This window comes from Mastomys coucha, unplaced genomic scaffold (genome assembly GCF_008632895.1).
Source record: "Mastomys coucha isolate ucsf_1 unplaced genomic scaffold, UCSF_Mcou_1 pScaffold21, whole genome shotgun sequence".
NCBI classification, from domain to species: Eukaryota; Metazoa; Chordata; class Mammalia; order Rodentia; family Muridae; genus Mastomys; species Mastomys coucha.
The window spans coordinates 163271325-163295963 of record NW_022196904.1 but is presented as its reverse complement, the minus strand read 5'-3'; the positions used below and the strand labels follow the sequence as shown (position 1 = coordinate 163295963).

The window sequence follows — 24639 nt, the reverse complement described above, 5'->3', positions numbered from 1 at the left end:
TTATGAGAATGCTTTGTGATGCAACGTACTTTCTTATAAGAAGTAGGGAAATAGTAGAGAGGAGGCCATTCAGTCTGTGGTCATTAAAGTTAAGATTCCGGTAATTTTAAGGTTTGTCTACATTACAGAAAAGGGAAAATATGGAAACTAAATCTTGGAGTTGAACTTTGGTAACTCATCATCTGTTGGCTACTATGTCCTAAACAGCACATTCAGTTTTCAAATTTCTTTGACTTATCTTTACAACCAAACCTGGGAAATGGATATAATCTCCACTTTATAGGTGAAAGTTGGGGCTGGAAAGGTCAGTGGTTGAAGCACGTGTTGCTCTTGCAAAGGACTCTATTTGGTTCCCAGCATCCATGTAGGCCAGCTCAAAACCACCTGTTATGTCCAGCCACAGGAGATCAGGTGACCTTCTCTTCTGAGGTATGTAAGTGCACATATACATGAACACACACACATGCACAGTCATGCACACATCTACATACTCAGACATAAACATGCAAATAATTAAAAATAAAGTAAAGCTTAAACTTTGAATTACAAAGAAGCAACTACTTGCTGGCCCTTCAGGGAAGCTTGGCTAGGCCAAAGATTTAACTGCTGCATGGCTGTTTCTTGCCCTTCCAGGTGGTCCAGGGTTTCTTTAAGAAAGGATTTATGGCAGGTTTTGTACCTGGTGACGCTTTAAGAAAGATAGTCTTATAAAAACAGAGTATTGGTTAATACAACATCAGTTATGCCCCCCCCCGTGCTCTCATGGTTTAAAATGCTGCAGAATGCTATAACTGTGACCATTCACCTGCCTCCGTTCTCATACAGTTGCACTATATCTTGCCTGAGGTGTCTGATGTGTATCTTTAAGGTCAAATCCCTCAAGTAGAACACTTCACATGCTCCCTGCTTTTCCCTAGTCTCTTTTCCCAATGGAACACCCACTTTCACAGATACTTGGAATCAAATCCCATGTTATTTGCCCAAATTCTGAATGTGCTATCGAGTCATCATGGTCCCCTCCTCTGGCTTCCCCAGGATGTCTAGTTCTTAATCCTTTTTGTCCCTTTTGCTTGTGGTCACTCATGGAGTCACTGTCATTTCTTGTCTAGATCTAGAATGTGCCTCAGCCTTTGACATGGTTTCCCTCTTTCAGGCCCCGCTCTACTGTAGTTGGCTGTCTGGCCAAAGGCCATAACCATGCTTTAAAATTCATAAAGCCATCTAAAATTCTCCTCTAATTCTAGGTCTTTATATACATAAGTTCAGATTCTCCAGCAGGGATGATGTTCTCCAATGGTCCTGCCTTTAACCATTTTTTTCTTTTTCCTCTTCTGGATTTTTCTTCTTGTCTTTAAAACATATTAAACATCAATTTTGTTTTAATTTTAGGAATTTTTTACTTGCCATTTGTTGCTTTTTCTTTTCTTTGAATAACCTTCTTTAGGGTCTGACTGTCTTGACTCATTTTTCATCCAAACATCAGATCAAATTTTACTTTCTCATAGAGTATTTTCTTAAAACTAACAAATCAAGTAGCATTCTCTCCACAGAATCTTACCCCTCCTCAGTTTTATGTTTACAAGTTATTTATTTAATCTTTCATATTTGTGTTCTATGGGAACAGAAGATATCTTGATATATTTCTAATATCTGGAAGAGTATTCAGTACATATTAATGAAATTAGTTAATTAATACATTTTATCTCTGTGGACTTTATACCTCATACAGTAATGAGATTAAATAAATGTTTAACCAGATCATTTTTACTGAAGAAAGATCTAGCATTTTATTCCTAGTTTGGCTAGCTTACAAATATACACTATCTTGATAGAAAACAGATGCAGGTGCAGTTTTAGAATCAGCTTGTGTCTAGCAGATGAGGAACTTACCGAATTTCATAATTATTAAGTTGCTTGATTGCATTCTTGGCTTCCTGCTTATTTGAGAATGTTACAAATGCATAGCCTCTGTTGTTACCATTAAAATCCATCATCAATCTCATCTCATAAATTTTACCAATCTGTAATGAATTGAAATAGAACATTCTTATTTACATGTCTATACTCCCAAATGTACTTATACACCACACACACACACACACACACACATGCTCGATACTTGCCAATCTGCCTCCTGCCATGTTTGGCATTTGTATCCATGGGGAATGGTTTACATACTTTTATGCGGGCTTTAGATTAATTGTCTAACTCATGGGAAAAGCTGAGTTAAATAAAGAAAATATAGACAAATGGCATTTCAGCCTCAGATAACAGAACGGACTTTTGGCTGAGCAAGTGACTTCTGTCATACAAGTATCTGGAAATTTATGTAATGTCTTGGGGACCCACAATGCATCTGTCATCAGAAGCAGTTTCCTGGTAGACTTGCCCATGACTTCTGAGTCATCCTCTAGGGTCTCCATGCTTTGACCTTAACGCGGCTATGCTCTGTCACTGACATTTATAACAGGAAATGAGGGTACTCATTTGGGACCTTGCTAAACTAACTTCCTGGCTGTCTTTCCCCTAGTGCTATGATGTCAGAATGAACACAGCATATTTCATAGGTGGCCTGGAGAGCACTCTTATTTTAGCAGATTCTAGGATGAAAAGGAATCCTAGCCTCAACAGAACTGGGAGAGGATCAGAACCTTACAGAAAAAGGGACGTTTTCTCCATCTACCCTGCTTGCCCTTACTCTCCTCTGTACTCCAACTATCAAGAGTAATCCGGGCTAAGCGGTTTATTACCCCTAGCTTTTGTAAGCAGGGTGGTCCAAATATATACAATAGACATATGAGAAGAGATGCCATTAAGCCTGCACACAACTTCAGTGCTTGGCTGTTTTCTGCGTAGCCTTTCTCTACTGAACTCCAAAGGACTCACTGAGAAGGATCTATTTCTTCTTCATGAAAGATGAGCAGTTTTCACCTGTCCCATGTGTCTGCCATTTTCGGGAGTTTTAGTATGCCAAGCTAGGATTCCATGTATAAAACCATGGGCTCTGGTTCAGAGATTACACATGCTAACAATTGATTTTTATCAATTGTTAAAATTGATAGGGGAAAAGCCAACTTCTCATATTAAATGGTGTGCTGAAAAAATACATCTGGTAAAGTGTTACAAATTAACTTTCAGATTGTGTTCTTTCTAATTTTGAGTTTAGTCTCGAGATGCCATTTGGAACTAAGGAAATGTATTCCTTAGTAATCATATAAGAACATTGAGTAACCATGCTCTTAATCTGTTCATTGCATTAAGTAAGACAATCAATTCTACTTGCCGAAGAAAATTTATTTATGTCAACGTATATAGATACATATTTAAGCCATGGCAAGCATACATGATTTCTTATATAAAATGCTGTTCTTTATAAAGTCATAGTAAGGGCTGGAGAGATGACTCAGTGGTTAAGAGCAATGGCTGCTTTTCCGGGGTCCTGAGTTCAACTCCCAGCAAACACATGATGGCTCACAACCATCCGTAATGGGATCTGATGCACTCTCCTGGTGTGTCTGAAGGTAGTGACAGTACACTCACATATATAAAATAAAAAATAAATAAATCTTTATAGTAAGATGTCAGATTGGAGCAATAGCTTATCTTTGGCAGATTGCTACTCTGCTCTGTATATTGTTAGATACATTAAATTTGCAGTGATTCAGCTTGGAGATTGGAGGAAGCGATATGAATTTGAGAGTTGTCAGCAGTGGTCATTCAATTCATCAGTTCAATAGGACAAAAGAGCTGGGCAAAGGCACTAATATAAGGGACAGTCATTGATGTCTGGGAGGATTTTAACACTGTCTATATTTGACATGTGGGACTTGGGAGGGAACCATCAAACTGGGCACTGAAGAGATAGCACACTGGGCAAAGTGCTTGCCATACAAGCAGGAGGATGTATGTAAAGCCAGTTGCAATAGCATGCAATTGCAATCCCAGGGCTTCTACAGTGAGCTGGGATGCTGAGATAGGAGAAATCTGGAAGCTTATGAACCAGCTAGCCTTGCATGTGCAGCAGTGAACAATACCCTGACCTAAACAAAATAGAAAGTGATGACAGATACTGGTGCTATCCTCTGGCCTCTACACATGTGGATGAGGTTTTCATCCACACTCACACACGAGCTTAAACATACGCACATCGTACACATGCATCATACACAGGGATGTAAAGAAAGGCGAAAACAGTAAAAGCAAACTAAAGAGAATGATGTTTTTCTCCTGAAAGAAGAAATTAAATTTGGACTCACTTTTTCACACAATGGTATGAGTTCATCCTCAAAAAGGTCCCGGGGAAGTTTCCCGATGAAGATCTCACAGCCCCTTTCTGGGGGTGCAGCATCCCAGCCTGGTGGAGGACCACCATACTTCCTTTGTCCATTTTCCTGTGTGTTCAGGGGGAGATGGTGTTTGAAAGAGGAAATAAAACAACAAAATCTTTAGTTCATTTTTCTCATTTTTTACAAATCATTTTAGTTGAGGACGACTTTGGGAAATATTTGAGATTGTCAAGTAATTATAGTTGATTATCTAGAAGTTAAAAGTTAAAGACTCGTTTATGCCTCAGTGTAGCACTTCTCTGCTTCAAAAGCTTGCTCAAGGTAAGCAGAGCTGACATGTCAAATACTGAACAATAGAAGTTATTCAAAGATATAGCTACATGATTCCTTATCAGTTACAATGTCTTAGAGTGAGAGTATGTGCCCTAATACCGAGGAGTGCTTCAGAATCCACCACAGGTCTGGGGAAATGACCAAAGTTTGTGGCTCTGTGTTTGTCTTTTAAGAAATTATTATCTTTGTCACTTCATTTTACTGTGGTGAAACATTTAATGGAGTCCTAGCTTCGTAACCAATTAAGGAGATAGTTTGTCCTATTGTTGTAGGAATGTCCCAAAGGCAGGTTATTAAGTGATCAATTATAATTGATATCTGGGCTCTGATTTAACGTTAGAGTTGTGTGTAGTAGCAGCACTCTTAGCATGGATTGTTTTGACTTCATTCATTATTCACTAGCTGTGGGACTTTAGGTGAATTACAGTCTCTCAGCACCTTAGTTTTCTCATGTGCCAAGCAGTGGCAACAGTAGCCTTTGTCAAGAGGTTAACCTACATCAAATAGGCAAGGCTTGGCTCTTGGCCCAATACTCAGCTGTTACTAATTCCTCCTTTCCTTTCTTTCCTAAGTCAAGACAGGCAATGGAGAAACCCTCTAAATATAAAAACATGAAGGTCAACATTTGGAGATGTGAACTGTCTAATTTGGGGGATAGCTGATGAGGGATTTGAGTATGTTCCCAAAGATGACAGGATAGTAGGATATGTTTCCTAATGCTGTCTCTTCATGTGAGGAGCAAGGAGATGTTCTCAGTCCAAATAGAACTGACTTCTATTCTTCACTCCTGACCTAATAGAGGTTCTTTTTGGAGAAGAATTATGCTGGCTTTTTCCTCCAGTGCCAGTGATCCACCTTCCTAGGGGTTAGAGACCCATGTATGAGCACAATCCAGTGCTACTGGAAGCTGCAGTTCATTTGCTGGGGGAAGATAAACAAGAGACACTGCAGCACATCAGCACCATTAGAACACTAGACCATCATGTTTTATCATGACTATTAAAGGGGCCAAATGTTGGCATTCATCACAAAAGTCACCATCAATTCATTAGGCAGTTTTGTGCTAGGATGCATGGTGTTGGGTAACAAATGTAATCTACAGAATAAAAAGGAAAACACCCCACCGTATCACTCCATCCATTCTCCACAGTAATTACTGGCAGAAACTCAGTCTGCCTTTCCAAATGTTTCTACGTGTACTTTTAAGAGGGATGTTTTAGTTTAAAGATTTTGTTTTGTTGGGGGGACTGTTTATTATTTAAAGTAAAGGCAAATCAGCTTGGAGTACCAAGTTTACTCTCTGTGTACACTAACTTTAGCCGTTATTTGTTCAGAGTTCGCTCTAATGCTCTTTGATTTGCCATATTTTACAAGATGTCTGTAGTCAGGTTCCCCTTTATAGTCTTAGTATTGTATTTGATGTTGCTTTAAATAATAAGACAAAAGGAAGCCTGGGTTACATTTTCGCTTCAAGCAATTGGGCAGGCTTCATCTTACTAAATCTTTAAAGCTTCACCTATAGAGGGCTTGCAATTTCTTACCTTACAGTCTTACCATAGCAGCGGAACCTCGATATCACTAACATGCCAGAGAAATGATGAATTTTATCTTTTTAGTAAGACAACAACAAAAAGTATACCCCTGCCGAGAACATGGTATCTATATCCTAACCAAGAGTTCTCTAAACATATCAATTTGACATTCGTGAAGATAGTCAAAGTTTTATTTTCTGGTTTTCCAGTTAATACCTGGATACCAGCTCCTGCATGCCACATAGCATCCTGGCCTCAGAGCAGCATTTGATCCAGGAACCATAGCTGTGACGTGTATAGATGATTAAAGGTCAGAGAGTAATTTGCTGAGGTCATGAGGCTGTTAGATAGACAAGGCAGAGTCTGGACAGAGGAAGTCAGCCTGAGTTTATCAGCTTAATTCCTAGATATATTGAATAATTACATAACATATGTAAGTTATGTATCAAAATATGTAATTATATATTACATAATCATTACATATTATATGACCTTAATGTTGGAAAGCTCAGGGACTTACAACCAACATACACGTTAAACTCAACACTTGAAAATGTCCTGTCTAAGCAAAAAGTGTCCACTAAGCAGAAAGTGCCCTGCCTCACTTAACACTCTTTCCAATTTCCAGTCATTTAATTACACAAAATTCTGGGGAGAACATATTTTACACTGACTGTGTACAGAGGGGCAAATTATTAATGCTGATCACCACTTCCTCCCTGGGCCAAATCTCACTATTTGGGTGATAGCTGTCCTCACTATCCTGTTTCCTGTGCATTTTAGACATTTATAATACCCAACTAATTATTAGAATACAAGTATAAATTTAGCCAATACTTTTACCCCTCAGATTGAGAAAATCAAATTCATGTTCCCTAATGGCAAAGAGGCATCTGGAATCTTTGATTTCACAAGATTCCTTCGACTTGAAAATAAATTAGCAATAAGCAGACTGACCTTTTGAAATCTCATTTCTATTGTCTTGAATGCGGTAGTTACTAAAAATACTACCGTGTACGGCATGGGTGTGAAGGCTCCATTTGTTCATGTGGTTCAGAAGCTTATTAATTGTGTTTTTGTGGTTTCTATAAACACATGAAAAAATGCCCAATAATAGTCTTGGGGATTGCAGAGTCTGACCGGTTTAGAGAAGCCCTGAAGTTCATGCAATGGGGAGCATTTGCCCTGGGAACCACCCACCAGGCTTGGAATGCACCAGCGGGAGAAGTTCAGAGCAATTTGAAGCAGGCCTTGGGCATTAGTCACGGGGTCAGAATAGCTGTCCATTACTCTGAAAGGACAGTGGGCTGATATTTCAGACCCTATTTTTATAGTTGAGGAGTTTAAAATAGGTAAAGCCAGGCTAGAACTGTGCTTTTCCCCTCTGGCTCATAGCCACTGGGCCTTATTATCCTCAGCAACCCAAACATATTAATAGTTTAGGGAAACAGATTAGAGACATTTTCTTAGAGTCTTTTTAAAAGTGAGAGGATGTTTATTCAACGTTGGGAACTTTTACCTTTCTTTCTAATCAAGTCTGTAAAATCTTTTCTGTTTCTTCACCCACATACATAGGTAGAAAACTTTTAACTGTCTAATTAAAAAGTAAAAGACTCAATTCTAGCTACAAGCTCTGTTTCTTTTTTATGTATTCCATGACGAGGCTGCCTAGTAACTCAGTTTATGTCAAGAGTGTTTGGAATTTCCTCCTCCTCAGATGCTTCAAGTTTTTCCAGATGAAATTATGGCTACCACCTTCTTGACCCTGCACAAAACCAGATAACTTTGTTTAATAGATCATGCTGGGCAGTAAGTCTTAGAATTAATGTTAAAAGTTTATTTCGTTCCACCATGCATTGGAAATTTTTGTACATTTATGAAGAATACCTTCTTGAGGTTTTAAAAATGTCAGACATTTGCTTTTCTAGCTTCCCTTGCAGCAACTAAGACAGGCATAATTTTATTAGTGATAACATTGAATTCTGGCACAAAGGGTTTTTTTGTTTGTTTTGTTTTGTTTTTTGTTTTTTTTTTGTTTGTTTTTTATTTTTTTGAGACAGGGTTTCTCTGTATAGCCCTGGTTGTCCTGGAACTCACTCTGTAGACCAGGCTGGCCTCGAACTCAGAAATCTGCCTGCCTCTGCCTTCCAAGTGCTGGGATTAAAGGCGTGTGCCACCACCATCTGGCTGGCACAAAGTTTTAATAGCTCACACTTCAGGGTTGAGCATTTGAGTATGGTGGGTTAATTTTCTCATAATTATAATGGGCCTTTGAGTTTCATACTGAAGAGTTTCCCTTTTATCCTTGTTTTCAAAATTTAAACTTCCAGCAGCAGCTATAGATGGATACTTTTGAAATATAAATACACGTACATATGAGCAACACTAAATTGACGCATTATGTTCTATGTCTCTATGTATGCCTCTATCTATCTATCTATCTATCTATCTATCTATCTATCTATCTATCTATCTATCTATCATCACTAATAACACTGAAAAAGAGATCAGGAGTTTGAGAGAGACAGAGAGAGAGACAGAGAGAGAGAGTGAGAGAGAGAGAGAGAGTAGGTACATAAGAAAAATTGGAGAGGGAAAGAAAATGATAGAAATGATGTCAATATGGTACTCATTTATGAAATTCTCAAAAAGTGCTGAATTAAAAAATCCAAAAATTTTAAACACTTTTAAAACACAATATTTTTTAAACAAAAGATTTTTCTGTTTAGCTAGCCAAAACTAACTTCTGTTATTTGTACATAAAAACAACGGCAGCAAAACAACAGCTTACTGTAATTGAGTCAGGCACTATGTAAGTGCTTCAAATGTATTGATTCACGTAATCTCCCCCACTTATAATCAAAGACACAGAGTGCACCTAAACTCATGCACATGGCATTAGTGGCAAAGACAAGTGAATCCCAAGGCCAGGCTTTTAGTTACAACATAGATGTCCATGGTCCATACAGTATTAGCCCATATATACTTATTTTTATGGGAAACACAGGGTTCAGAGATATTACATAAATTGTCTAAAATTCCAGCAGTTTAACTTATTGCAGAAAATGCTATACCGAAGGTCTCATGTTTCTCAATCAAGTGAGCTTGATGACCAATTTAGTACGCAAACTTTTTTTTTCTTTTGCTTATTTTATTCTCAGACTAATCCACCATTGCTCTCCATGCTGCCGTGTTTACTGTCTTTACCAGCTTCACCAAATAGGGAGACCCGATGGTTTCCTCCTGGATGTGAGCTTGTTTATAAACAGGGAGATCATTAAATAGGGACCCTCGCCAGTCACTATTCATTTTAAATCATTTAATGAATGGAGATTTTTATATTAAGTTTGTAATATTTTTTTTTCTGGTTCTCTTTGGTTATTTCTACTTTGTCTCTTCTCTAAGAGAGAAGAAATTATGCATCTTTTCCAAACTGGAAATTGCTGGCCAATTGATCGATTTGTTAAGTCCCATCATCCTGCCATACGCAGAGAAATGGTTTCAGGGTGAAAACCTTTGCATGGTTCTCTGAATCAGCACCAGTGCTTTGGACCATTTGTCTAGATTCTGCTGCTATCAATTTGCAAGACTGGCTGGGCCGTGGTGGCACACGCCTTTAATCCCAGCACTTGGGAAACAGAGGTAGGTGGATTTCTGAGTTTGAGGCCAGCCTGGTCCAGAGTGAGTTCCAGGACAGCCAGAGCTATACAGAGAAACCCTGTCTCGAAAAACCAAAAAAAAAAAAAAATTGCAAGACTGACTAAAAGATTTTATTTAGACTATATTTCTTTTATATTCTGCCTGTATTATGGCTCTCCCAGTATGTGATAGGCAAGTCTCCTAGGACCGAGTTAAGATATACTAAAATGTAGGTTTGTTGCCTTCTACAACAGTGCTATACTATAGTGGATCTTTCTTTTCTTAATTCTACACAAAGGTCAGTTTTTTGTTTTTTGTTTTTTGGGTTTTTTTTTGGTATAGTTTGTTTGTTTGTTTATTTTGTGAGACACAGGTACTCCTGGGTCGTCCCGTCCCAGCTAGTGTGTTATCCTCCTGAGTATTGGGATAGGAGGCATGCACCACCATACCTGACTAGATTTGGAAGGTTTTTGTTGTCATTATTTTTCTTTTGTACATACTCTTAGTGTTGGAGTTATCTCATTAGTTATTTTTTTATAATCCAGGCAAGGTATAAGCTATAGTTCCGGAAAACATCTTTGCCTGAAGGCCTTTGAAGATCTATTGCTTTGGCACATAGTTCCCTCTCCCACCTTCATTTTAAGTTATTAGTAGTATCATAAGGAAGGAGACAGTTTTTTAAAAAGCAAATGGAGTCTTTTAATAAAATCTCTTGATACTTCTTTATCTTTGAGGGGCATGTGTTGCAAACTTCTCAGGGAATCAATATCTTAATGTCTGAAACTTCAAAAGCAACTTTCTTTAAAAAATAACCTGTACCTTATAACGTTGTTAACCATCCACAAGGACACTAAATTCAAGCATAGAAAAAAAAATCAGAAGTCAGAAAACATATTCTGAGCATGTATATTTGTTTCGACATAAGAGAAGATCGAAAGCGCCAACTGGCATCATAGACACGCTCGCCTCTTGAAAAGCAGTTTGCATAATGATGGGTTACGAACCACGCGCTGAGTCCTGGGATTGCTGTGCTCTGGCCACACACTCGTGGTTCTGGACATGCATCGTGAAGCATCCTTCCAACATCTAGGTGCCTCTGGAACTTTAGATATGAACGGTGAAGAGCTTGGCCAACACACTCACGTGGTTTGGGCGTTTACAGTGTGTCATTTAGCCAGTAGCCTCAGACTGTTAAACTCTAGGCTATGCCTTCCATGTGGGGTTGTGCCAATAAAAATGGAGTCCTGAACATTTTGGTATCAGTAAGTTTCTTAACACTCAACAACCAAAAAGGTGTTCAAAAGCAAAAGTGTGATGAATCCTAGGTGTTTTCTGGGAGCGCTCACCTGGACTGCATCCTGAAACTTCACTGCAGCCTTGGTTGTAAACACACAGCATGTGCACATGGGCATGTGCGCACAAATGCTGCCTATTGATTGGTCCACTCAATGCCAGTGAGTGCTATCTAAATAAACCAGGGCTCAAGTTCAAAACTATCCTATCTCACAAATCATAGTTTTGTTTTTTTAACTTACATAAAAACATTTCTGGTTTGACAGACTATAATGATTTAGTTATGGGAAATGACTATTTTCTTACCCTTACCTCTCAGCATGTAATCATTAAATTAGTGTACCTTTGGGTTTTATTATGTTAGGATGTTTGATTTTTTAAAAATTTTTGTTTGAATTACTGACTCGAGTTTCATAAAATAATCATTAGATGAATTTTGGCTTACTTTTGGGGCACAGTTTCCAACAATTTCTGAAATCTGCTAGTCTGCATTATGTGTGTATAAGATGAGCTGTTCTCAGCATCGCTGAGTACAAGGTCAAATATCAATCAATTCTGAAAAGCATTAGTGATGTTCTGTGCCTTTCACTGCCAAATGTGCAGCCAAGATTTAATTCTTCATGCAAAGCAAGGGACCAGCTCAGAGTATTAAAGTTTGCTTTCATTTTTGGTTAATGATAAAGCCATATGTCTATCAAAGGAAACTTTTTAAGATAAATTTACTTTGACTAATTATTAGCAAATGTTTGATTTGTATGACTATTTGATATACCCATATAAATAGGGATGCATAAAAACTTAGGAGGCTGGCCGGGCGATAGTGGCACATACCTTTAATCCCAGCACTTGGGAGGCAGAGGCAGGTGGATTTCTGAGTTCGAGGCCAGCCTGGTCTACAGAGTGAGTTCCAGGACAGCCAGGGCTATACAGAGAAACCTTGTCTCAAAAAACAAAAACAAAAACAAAAACAAAATAAAAACAAAAAAAACCCAAAAAACTTAGTAGGCAAGAAGGGGGTTATGAACAGAAAAAAATTTAAAAGGCTCTAAGTTAGGTATGACTTTTAAAATTAACCAATATAATAGCAGCTAAAGATCTAGTTAAATGACATAAACTGCCCATGTGTAGACAGACATGATAAGGAAGACTGGGTCTGGATAATTGCTCTCTGTCTGCCCCTATTTCCACACATGCCAAGGGCTGTCTTTTCTAATGCAGCTGGTTTTAGTTGTGTAAGACATTCCACAGTGTTTTGATTCTTTCTATCACACTTTTGTGAAACTTGATTCTTTGAAAGCTGGGGGGCTTAGCAAGACAGTGCTCAATCTTTCTTGCCTTTAATCTATTAAAAAGTAGCCCTTACTAGGAAACTTACTAGGAAGTCTTGTGGGAGTGTCAGGATGTTTTTCAGAAGGAGTTTTGATACTGTATTGGAATATGTGAAAATGTTTCCAGGATGAATGTGAGCCAATCAGTGGAAGCCTTAGAAGGACTATCCTTGCAGTTTGAAAAATCAGCAAATTTCCATTTGCATACACATAGCTATTCTGTTAGTTATTTTTTTAGTTAATTTATTTACTTTATTTATTTTTAATTTTTTGGTTTTTGGAGACGGGGTTTTCTCTGTATAGCCCTGGCTGTCCTGGAACTCACTCTGTAAGCCAGGCTGGCCTTGAACTCCGAAATTCACCTACCTCTGCCTCCCAAGTGCTGGAATTAAAGGCATGGGCCACCACTGCCCAGCTTATTCTTTTATTATATAATGACTTTCTTTGAACTGTCCCACTCTGACCTAAAGAAGATTATGCATATATAAATGTATATAGTATAAATCAAGATAGTTATAAAAGACATTCACAAAACAAGGAAATCATGATCATGTTACTCGTTGAAATTGTTATCTACTGAGATCTCAAATCATTTGTCCTGTTCTTTCTGTTTGAAAGATTACCAGGACTGAAGGATAAAGACATGACTCCAACTTTACTTACCAGAAAGCGTGAATGAATTGAAAATGGAATAATCTTGAATGGGATTAGCTTTCCTTAATATTGTTACAACATTCCATGTAAGATTGCCTCAGCAGCCTGCCCAGTACTTTTAGGTCAACATCATAAAGATTCAAAGCTGCTGAAGTCATCAATTTCTCCATTGGTCTGTATGTGACAATGTTGTGGGGTTTTGTTGTTGTTGTTGTTTATTTGTTCTGTTTTGTCTTTATCTCTGACTAAGGTTTAGATTCTAAAGATGAAGAGTCACTTATTTCTGTTTGCTAACCAAAATCAACAAGTAGATAGCTCTTAGGAAACTCTTGAGGTTGCCTGAAAACAGAGTCCAAAGTTAAGGCCCCTGTCTGACTCTGCACATTTTGAAAATGAACTTCACACTAATTTTAAGTTGATGAAATAGAACACTTCTTTGCTTCTAGTCCGAGGGAAGGCACCACAATGCGAGCTTGTGACAATGCTGATTCTTTTGCTTAGAAGCTCTTGTGCTTTTTCTGTTAGGGAGTTTGAGAGCCAATTCATCACTATTTGAAAAGTTGCAGGAACACATGTGTTTCCTGGGATGATGAAGTTCCCAACCACATGACGTTGGACCCACTCACAAAAGGGGCTCACAAAATTGTTCCTTCCTTTGGAGGATTCCACACGGCTTTATTACATCTCTGTCTAGAAGAAGCAAGGCTCTTCTGAACTTTAAAATAAAATTATTCCTTGAGTGGCTGGAGGGACAAGCATGTAGAAGCTCATGTCTCCAAGAATTTGACTCTTCCCGTTCTGGGTGCTTTGAACTGACAAACATCTAAGTTCTTGGGCAGCCTGGGAAGGAAGAGGTGGTGAGAGAAAAGACCAGAAGCTGTGCTCCACCATGAAGCGTGTTTTCTCTCTGTCTTTAGGATATATGTGCAGTGGTGAAGACTAAGTTCAAACTGCTCTGATTTTGCCATCGTCCTCTTTCTGAGCCAGTGTAGGTGACATCAAGTGGTATCCTTTGTAGTCCAGCCCCTGCCCCACAATCCCTCGCACAGTGCCCTCTGCAGTTGCCCGAGTCCCCTGCAGTTCCCCATGCTGTTGCCCCTGCAGTCCCCCTGCAGTCCCCAGGCTCTCCATTGCTTTTATCCCACTATTTGCAGCTTTTTGTCAAATTGAATTCTTTATTTGATAACCTTTGTCTTCTTTTACAGGTTTTTTTTTTTTTTAATTTCACATGTGTGCTAGTGGGTGTCTGTGCAACTTCTTATATCTCCTTTGTGTTCTTTGTGCATGAATAGCTTCCTACTGCTTCCCTTTCAGTTCACATGCCCCCCTCAGGTGACAGGAGCAGCATAGCAATGGGTCTTGTGTGAGTGTGTGTGTGTGTGTGTGTGTGTGTGTGTGTGTGTGTGTGTGTGTGTGTGTAAGTCTGCCTTTTAACTGAAAAATTCAGTCCATTTTTATCCAAGGTAATTACTGATTTTTAAAGACAACTTCCATTTAGTTGTCTTTATAAGTTGTCTTCATAAATTGTCTATTCCTTCCTTCTTTCACTATCTTCCACTTGGTTAATTGATTTTTCTCTGGCAGTGTTTTCATTTCTGTTTTAAATTGTAGTTATAATGAGCATTTTAAGATAAGATTGATTTAGATTTTACGTGTGCTCCTCAAATACCCTATGTGTATGAGTCTTTTACTGCAGGAATGCCTATGAAATATGTGTGCACTTAGTACCCAGAGGTAAGAAATGGATGCTGGATCCTTTGAAGCTGAAGTTACAAACACTTTCTTAGCTACTCTTTGGGTGCTAGAAATCAACCCCTGTTACTCTTAACCACTGAGCCATCATCTCTCAAGATCCCTGTAATGAGGTTTTACTTTGTGTTTAGTAAGAGGCTCATTAAAAACAATTCTATAGTTTTAACAGATTATTTTAAACCAATGACTAGGGTCATGTCTTTAAAAAGTAATTGATGTTACAATTTACACCTTTGGTAATGCATCTCTCCTTGCTAATATTATTGCTATTATCACTATCAGTAGGACTATTACCAATTTGCAGAGCTGGAACTGGAATCTAGGGCCTTGCAAATGTTAGCAAACAGTCTTGCTTTGAGCTCTACCTGTGTTCCTGTTGTTATATTTTGTAATAATTTCCTATTTTGTTCATGACCCTAAAGATATAAGCCATTCACGGCAATGCCCAATCTTCTGTGTCATTGTGACACAGCTGGAAAGAGGGAACAATAACAGAGGAATTACTTCTACTAGATTGGCATGGGGATGTGTCTGTTGAAACCACAGCCTACGTGTAGAGTTTAAACATGAGAATTAAAGGTGGGGGATTGTTAAAGTAACCAGGCTCATGCCTGGTTAATGTGGCAATCTTTGAAACAAATCTCTTTACTTCCTCAAAGGTGTCATGCATTTGACAAATATTTCAGTTAAGACATGGTCCCTCTGCCAGGGATGCTGGTATCTTCTCGGCTCCTTGAAAGCTTTGCTTGCTTCCATCCCCTAAATGTCAGCTCCAGTGGCATCGTGTCTGAAGAAGGTCACCTGCCATTCTGTCGTGTGGCCTGGTTTATGGATCAAACCCAAGTTGCTCAGGACCTGACTTTGATTGTTGCTCCTTTTTCTTTCTTTATTGTTTTTGTTTTCCAATGAGAGTATTCTTCACAAAGGTGGAAACTAACAATTCTCTTTGTGGAGTCAATCAATACATCAATACATGCAGGGATAAAGCCTCAGTGCTTGCTTGAGTTAGCATGCATAGTGGAAATAAAGAGGGTTGTATCTATTTCCCAGGACAAATGGCTAAACTGGTATCTACTTAACATATAAAAGTAGACCTGGCTGTCAGCTTCTTCCAGCGTCCCTGGGTCCCTATCTGTTACAGAGTATGTCTGGCATACCCTGCCCCTTTCCTAAATTTCTCAAGCCCAGGGGCTGCCCTTCCCCCAGTGGCTCTTCTCCATATAGTCCAGCCATTTTGGCGGTCAGTCCTTTTACCCTTTTACCATCTTAGTCTCTTGGCCTGGACCACCTCTCTTGGTAGGTTGCCGTCTCCTCTCTTGCTCTCCCTCCCCTTCCCCTCTCATGTCTGCTGGCCATGCTCAGCCTACACTCTTCTGTCTGCCTGCTTTCTCCCTGTATCTATAATAAACATCTTTTTCATATTTGAGGAGTGGTCGTGTCTTCCTCCTTTCTATTTCTGTTTCTTTTCTTTTCTTTTTTTTTCATTCACTGTTGTCTTCGGAAACATAATTTTCTATGTTGGAAGTTTTCCTTAAGATTTGTGGATTAGGCCGGGCGGTGGTGGCGCACGCCTTTCATCCCAGCACTTGGGAGGCAGAGGCAGGCGGATTTCTGAGTTCGAGGCCAGCCTGGTCTACAGAGTGAGCTCCAGGACAGCCAGGGCTATACAGAGAAACCCTGTCTCGAAAAACAAAAACAAAACAAAACAAAAAACAACAACAACAACAAAAAAAGATTTGTGGATTAGTTTCAGAAACAGGGTTGCAGATCAAGGTAGACATTTGAGATCGGCAAACTCATTTCTGATAAAGGACAGATAGTTGACATTTAGGATTTTAACAGAATATTAACCCTTTGAAGTGTAGAAGCTGTTTGCATGTGTATTGAGTTTAGATAGAGGTGGTAGCTATAGGTGGCTGAGCTTCCAGTCTGTGGTTTGTAATTCTAGGGTAGTTGTCTAACTGCTAAGAGGAGGGTTGGACTCTGTCAATGCGAAACAAACATTAAACACAAGCCTTGCCCAATAACTCCAGGTACCCATCACCCAGATGAGATAGGGAATTTTCCTCTGTGAAAATTGCCCAGTTTTCCTAGTTGAGCAATTACGGTAGTATTTTATACTTTGTGATACTTTCCCTTCAAATAACCCTGTCACTGCAGAGAGACTGGAAAACAAAGAAAAAGATCAGGCATGAAAACGTGTACTTAATTAGAGAGAATATTTTATTTTCCAGCTTTAAAATAGTGCGTACGTAGTTTCTTAACATGTTATGTCAAGCATTCAGTTTTGTTTTGTTTTGTTTTTTAGTATAGAATAGAGTTTATTTAGGGCATGGGGAGGGGAGTTAAGAGGGTAGCAAAGGCAGAGAAAGGCAGAGAGAAGGAGAGAGTAGAGAAGTAGGGGCCCGGCCATGACCATGTGGAGAGAAGGAGAAGGGAACGGGGAGAGAGGGGAAACAGAGGAAAGAGGCAAGGGAGAGAAGCAGGAGTAAGAGAGCAAGCATTCAGGTTTTAAAACTGACTGTTGAGGTGTAGACACTTTTCCATGTCCTGTGACTTTTCCCCTTTAACCCTCAAAACAATATTTTCTGTCTTTAGAAATCTAGAAAATGTAATTAGGAGTGGAAAAGTAGGAAAAGGAAACCCTTGAACAGCTCCATCGCTCAGAGGCAAAGGCCGTTCACATTTTAAAACTGTCGCACAATTTCCAAACATTTCTACATCACACAGTGCTGCCATGGTCCTGAAAGTTTAACTTGCTAGCTTTATATAACTTTTTAGAAGGAATATTTATTTAAATCTTTTGGTTTTAAGGAGGTTGCATTGAATCTCTTTTCCCAAAGAATGTTGCTAAAATATGGAAGGATATCCAGTTATATAAAAAAAGAGGTTACAATTTACACTTTTAATTCTCATAAGCACACGTTGTTGCATCAGTTGCCACATTAAAGGCTAGCTTACGTTATTAAGTAACTTGTAAAATTCTATTTTTGATAGCTGTGTTTGCCCTGCTGTTGATAAGAGGGCACAGATCTTTCACCTCTGTGGTTTGGATTTTGATACCACTGGAAAGACACAGAAAGACAAATCCTTCAGATCAGAAGCTAATTAACATCTTTATTTTTGTTCAGAGATTTTTTTTAAACTGATACTCCCTTCTGTCTATTTTGTATTAGTCATTCCTTTATCCTAGCATAGGAATTGTGAATATTAGGAAGGATAAGGAGACATCCCTGATTCACAGAGCCTCTGAAGGCTTTGTCGCTCTTCTACCTAATCAATCCAGTTGGCTGTCTACCAGAAAAACTGAGATGGCACAGATCACAAATCAAGTTTAACAGTGTGGGGTGGACCTTACTGACCTTAGGGGAAATTAAGGTCCCCAGAAATTAGGAAACTTGTTTAAAATCTTATGTGTGATAAGGAACAGCTGAGACTACAGACCTTCTGATTGTGTCGCATTCCACATTTTGAGCCCAATGAAGGATACATTTAACAATGTAAAACCATTTAAATATGCATGTATTTTAAAACATGATAAAGTGTGTATATATGTATATATACACATACAATTGCTTTAATTAGGACACTTAGGTCTAAGCACCTAGTGTTTGGAATGCTGTGTTTCCATATTATTAGAGAACTTCAGATCCAATAATCATTCTGCTAACAAAATATTACTTTAAGTAGTGCTTGGACATTTGTCCAACAAGGTAGTTTTTGAATGTCTCGATACCCCTCTAAAATAACCCATGGCTTATCATCCATCTTCTCACGAGGTGGCTAGTGTCTACATAAGCTCATTGGAGAGAAGCCTGGTCAAAGAAAGTGTGGCCAGGTGAGGGTTCCCCAGCAGTGACATCGGGGTGTCTGTGATCTTCCAGAGGCTCTCAGCAGCTTCAACTTCTCAATCCCCTGTGCCACAGTTAGTCAAGCATAACCTCCTCCCTGATCACTTTTGCTTTATTCATCAAGGCAAAGTGAAAACTTGCAGTTAACAGAGCAAAGAATAAGCTTGGAAATAGAAGAGAAATCATCTTCCACCCTGATGTGTACAGGAAAGAGCCCGAAAGTTGAACCTGAATAATTACACTTGACTGAAATCTTAGCCTTTTCACAAGAACTCCTTTTTTACTTGAATGTTCCTAAAATATCATGAGGCTTACCCTATCCTAAATTCTATCTCACACATGGTCTGTCCACATTGAGAATAAGGTTAAACTGGCACTCTATGCTGTAGGATTTTCCTCTTGAGTTTTGCTTGTTGAAGGCTATGGCTATGAAGTTAGAGTTTATTTAATCATTTCCTTACTTTCTTCGACTTAGGTTTGTGATAGCAAGATATTCATTGCTGTTCTAGACAGATTTTTATACATTTCTATCGTAAGTGGACTCCCCTTATGTGACTAAAATTTACTGTTAGGTTTTAAAAGGGTTGAAATATCTTTACACTGTTGTTTCCCCTGAATAAGTGTTTCAGGCCCAAGGAAAGCCAAAAATAAAAAGAACTGTTAAAGTCACTGTCTTTTTCTACAATATTTACAGAAGAATTTACTAAAATGTTTGCAAAATTTAAAGAATTAGCTTAAAAAGGAAAGAAAAAACATCTCTTTTTAAAAAGAAAGACAACCTTTACAGCCAACTGTGCCTGTTGATATGGGAAAAAGAAATTACATTAAATATATTTCTTTTATAGACTAATTTCTTTAGAATTTTCTGTGTTTACTTTAGTATGGTGGAAAGATACATAAATATTTAAGCTAGTCACTACTTTTAGATATTAAAAACATTTACAGTTCAGTAATTCTAAAATAACTCAGCTTTTAGTGAAGCAAATACCTCAGTGTCTTCCTTGACTTAATAAAACTTTAAAAAGTCACTACAGAATAAAAAAAAATGCATGAAATACTTAAAAGGCCTGACTAGCACTCCTTATTGGGATAAAAATATAAATACTTGAGGCATTGTATCATGTATAATAATGCATTTGTGATTTATAGCATTAGTATAAGTAAATCTAGGGCATTTCCAATAATCCAACTTTAGGATAGCTAATAAAACCAAGATATGGCACATTCTGTCATTACTCGCATGTAACATTTTTATTCTGAATGGTAGGAGGATTTGAGTTTATTAAAAAAGTATGTAGGTAAAAACCAATGGCTGTTGGATCCAAATACATTGTTTTACTACAAAAGAGGGGTTGTGTATTCTAACGGGGTAGTTTTGATGGTTCTAATACTAGCTTGCTCCTTAATGCAGCATATATTCCCTAAGAGGCATTATCCCAATGGCATTAGTCAGATGCAAATAATTCCTAGTAATTAGGTCTTTTTCATGGCCCTTGTATTTTTGTTTTTCAAAGGTCCAACATGGACAGAAGTTATCATTGAATACCATAGACTAGACAACGTGGAATAGCTAGGCTAAAAAAAAAGTTTCCCTTCTTAGAAGCCACATCTTGAAGTCTTTATCTGCAGGGACCTCTCTTGAAACTAAGGTGATTATTTCTGAAGTCTGTTCTCCACTGATTCCTAAAGAAATTAGCTAAGGTCACCTTCACTAAAAACTGGGAATCCTAACCACCTTTTTGTATTCTAGAATGTTCTTTTGAAGCTGTAATAGTCTCCATGACTGTGGTTAGCGGTTCTATTTTCAAGCAACAAATTAAGGTCTTGTGGATAATACAGGTAGAAAGAATCCAGGTTACCTTCAGAGCTGAATGAAATATGCTATTTTCATCTTTCCCATGAAAGACATTTGTAGAAGAATCAAACCAGGGCTGCTGGCTTTCAGCATCAAGGGATATTGATGCTTCCAGGACTCTGGATTTAGTGTTGAGTCTCAGCAGATGTCACAAGAAGTTCCTACCTGGACCAAGCTATATCCTGTGCGCTGGACCAGTGCGCGGAGTGCCGCTTCCTTCTGGGTGCCGCTCAATCCATCCCCGGATTTGTGATTTGATTCCATTGAGAGTGATTATCAGCAAAAAATCAGGTTAATTAGGGTTGCTCACTGAAACCAAATTTAAGATAAATTAAGTAAATTACTATAGCCGAGTCTACATTGCCCTTCATGTAAAGGGCATCTTTAGGAAAGACCTATAAAGGAATCATTAAGGTTATAACCACTAACTGCCACATTCAAACAAGACTGGCCAACAGTTTCTTTAAAATCATGTGTTCATAATTATATATAATTTTTAAATGTTCAACCTTTTCAATGAAAACTGAATTGTATCCATTCTCTAATTAGAATATAGTTCACTCATTCTCAGTTCAGTTACCTTTAGATGTCCCTAAATATACAAACAAATGAGTTCATGCCAATTAGAAAAGATGTGAAGGGATATGGCTTGGCAGGTAACAGCACTTGGTGCTCAAGCCCAAAGACCTGAGTTTGCATTTTCAACACTACCTACAAAGCTGTAACCCTAGCCCCATGGTGGCATCCTTGGAGTTTGTTTGCCACCAGTCTGGCTCTGCTTTCAGCAGAAGACCTTGTTTCAAAGGAGTGAGACAGAGAATGATAGATCAGGATGCCCGATGTGTTCCTCAGGCCTCCAGGTGTACACTTGCAATTCATATACCTGTGCATGTAAAACACACACGCACATGTGCACATGCGCGCACACGCGCGCGTGCGTGCGCGCACACACACAAACACACACACACACACACACACATACATGGGGAGAGAGGGAGGGCAGAAGAAGAGAAAAAAATGAGAGGGGGGATTATTTGTATGGATTCAGGAAGAAGGAACTGTGACTAAATCTAATATCCTGAGGTAAGAAGTAAAAATTGTGAGCTTGAGCTTCATTGTCTATCCTATGTTTTGTAAGAGACACTTTTCTATTTATTCTATAATCAAACAAGATTGATCAAAAGATTTTAACATTCATTTGTGCACATGCACATTTCTCACATTTTTATATACATATAGTCACATATATAAAAATTTACAACAAAGATTTCAGTGTTCACAGTTAAAAAAGACTTTTATTTTTATGTATTTAAATTAATGAATTTGTGTGTTTGTGTATGAGTGTGTATGTGTGTGCATACATGCATAAAGCACACATAGAAGTCAGAGGATAACTTGTAGAAATCAGTTCTCTTCTTCCACCATTTGGGTCCTGGGGATTGAACTGAGAATGTTAGAGTTTGCAATGTGTGATGAACCATCTCATCTATCCAGAAGTTTTGTCCTTCTTTTTAATCTTGATTAGGAAATTAATGTCTTTTACATGATAGTGGTGATTTGACACTAGGAGGCAATTCAGATCCTGTAGCTTTACTTCTGTAGTTGGAGAACATACCGTTTCTATGGATACTAAAACATAGATAAGTTGAAGCCCATAATCAGTTTATAATCTTTATCTGTTGGCAGATTCAGTTGTAGGAATTGCTATGAAGTAATCTTATAAATAAACTATAAAAACCAGTTTTTGAAGACTTATAATGAAACTATTGCAAGAGTTACACTTTACCTAAGGCTACTTTTATGTAAATGTTACTAAATTTACTAAATGTCATTAATGTTACTGTTTAATCAGAATGCTCTCCGGTTCTCCTTTGTGCTTAGCTTATCCTGGAGGACCAGGAAGGACATGGGGAATCTGATAAGGTTATTTCTATGTGCCATAATAGCGTCCATGGCAAAGTCTACAGTCTATTGGCTAAGCTGCAGTTTGTTTCTTGCTAGACTTCATCATTTCCATCAAAAAGGCAACAGTTCATGGTTACATGATGAGTTTGCTTTTTGCAAAGCCTGCCTTGAGTTTGGGTTAACAATTAGTAAAGGTTATTAAAGAAAATTTGATGTCAGAAAGGCCTCTCTACCCCATTGGACTACAGTGTGAAGTACTGAGAAGTCCTTTGCAACATCTAAATCTCAAATCATTGCAATCAGCACATTAAAATGAAACTCACAATTTGCAACCAAAGGCACTTCAGGGATTGGGTGTGTTTTCTAGTGGCATAGCACTTTAGTGACACGTTTGAAGTCCTCGGTTTAGATACCAGAACTCCCAAACAAAACCCAACCCAACCCAAAACAAAACAAAGGCAAAAGAAGAATAGAGTTGAGGAAATTTGTGGAAAAAGAAGCGGAGGTTGGGTTATGGAGCTGCTCATTTTCACAGTGTTATTAGCTACCCAAACAGATAAACTGAATGGCAGGTAGACAGATATCCAAGTCTGAATTTCAAGGGAGAGTTCCATCTGAGACACTGACTTGGAGCTGATGTATGACACATGTTTAGTCTTGAGACTGGATGAGCTCATGTGAGGACTGGAAGAGGGTGTGTATCTAAGTTGAACCTTGAGATAACTCCAACTTCTAGAAGCCAAGAGATAAAGAATATCCAGCGAAGGAGATCTAGATCGAATACCATAAGGATAAGAGAACCAGGATGCTGAGGTGGTTTAGAAGCAAGTAAAGAGGTCTGGGAATGGGGGAAGGTTAGCTGTCCAAGGCCCACGAATCAGGCAGAGGCCCGAGCAGGAGCACAGACACGGGAAGAGCCTTTCTGTTCTCTTTCTGCCTTTGACTGTTGTCTCCATCAATCTCAACCCTGTCTCACCTGCAGCAGTGATATCCCACAGTTACCCTAGGGCTTAGGAAAACAACATACTGGTGCAGCTTTGGAAAAGCTCCTGGCTTGTTGTGCCATAGAGTATCATTAGGCATAGGATCATGGCACTCATCAGAGGAGGCAGGCAGGTTCTGCTACGAAACCTTTAGGTAGTTCCATGGTACAGTTCTGTTTGTCAGTGCAGATAAAGAGATAAGAATAAAACTTGTTGGAAGAGGGTCCGGGCAGCATTGCAGGGGAGAGTTACATTTACAAAACATCAGGTTTTTCATTTGTGAACTGTGGACAAGTGGCTATAGTGAAGATGAATGAGAAAACACTTTGGATGTATTTTGTTGATGTCTAGCACATGTGACTCAATGTGGTTTAATATTTCTGCTAATAAGTCATAATGGAAGACAGCTGTGAGATCAGGGGCAACAGAGTAAATCCAGAAAGGCCATGTCATAGTTTATTTTCAAAGCTGCTGTGATAAACACCATGACCAAAAGCAATTTAGTAGAGAAAAGGGTTTCTTTTAACTTACAGGGTATAGCCCATCATTTAGGGAATTTAGGGCAGGAACTCAAGCAAAAACAATGGAAGAATGCAGTTTCCTGGCTTATTCACTGAATTCCGCTTAGCTAGTTGTTTTATGCTGCGCAGGTCTACATGCATAGGGATGGTACTACCCATAGTGGACTGGCCCCTCATATTAGTTAGCAATAAAGAAAGTGCTTCATATACATGCCCACAGGACAATTCTTCAAAGGAGGTTCCCTTTTCCCAGATTAGAAAGTTATGTCAAATTACAATAAAAAATAACCAGGACAGACTCCCTGGACAATATTCATTTGAAAAATATACAAAATGCCATGGATCTTCACTAACACTGCCTAGCTACCATTTAACAGTCTCAGGCCAATGTCTCTATATTCTCTAGGACTATATTTTTTTTTAGCAATGAAACTCTTACCTCAAATGTGTATGCTACTGAATATAACTACATAAAAATGGACTCTGAGCCAAGTGTGATGGTCATGTCTGTTATCCAAGTCTATTTGGGAGACTGAGGCAGGAAAATCATGAGTTCAAGGCTAGCCTGGACTGCATAAGGAGGCCCCCTTGTTAAAAGAAAAAAGAAAGCATTCCCATGTATTCTTCTACTTCCATCCAAGGCTCTTTGAGCCTCAATGTCTTTATATATAAAATTAGGGTAACAGTATATCTTGTTTCATAGTCTT

At 38.6% G+C, this 24639-nt stretch overlaps 1 protein-coding gene across 5 annotated transcripts in view; it reads right to left on the bottom strand.

Moving 5' to 3' along the window:
• The window catches only part of A1cf (APOBEC1 complementation factor), an 81489-nt gene that overhangs the window by 27408 nt on the left and 29442 nt on the right, over window positions 1-24639 (bottom strand). For 3 of the 5 annotated variants that reach the window (XM_031384813.1, XM_031384810.1, XM_031384811.1), the window contains exons 2-4: window positions 20689-20832; window positions 4257-4391; window positions 1891-2021 (exon numbers count right to left, since the gene is read on the bottom strand). In XM_031384813.1, the coding sequence (XP_031240673.1) occupies window positions 1891-2021; window positions 4257-4391; window positions 20689-20787 (365 nt within the window). In that variant the 5' untranslated portion in view covers window positions 20788-20832. Of the gene's footprint in view, window positions 1-1890; window positions 2022-2349; window positions 2494-4256; window positions 4392-20688; window positions 20833-24639 lie in introns of those variants that run through there. The other 2 variants (XM_031384815.1, XM_031384814.1) reach the window with 2 other exon arrangements.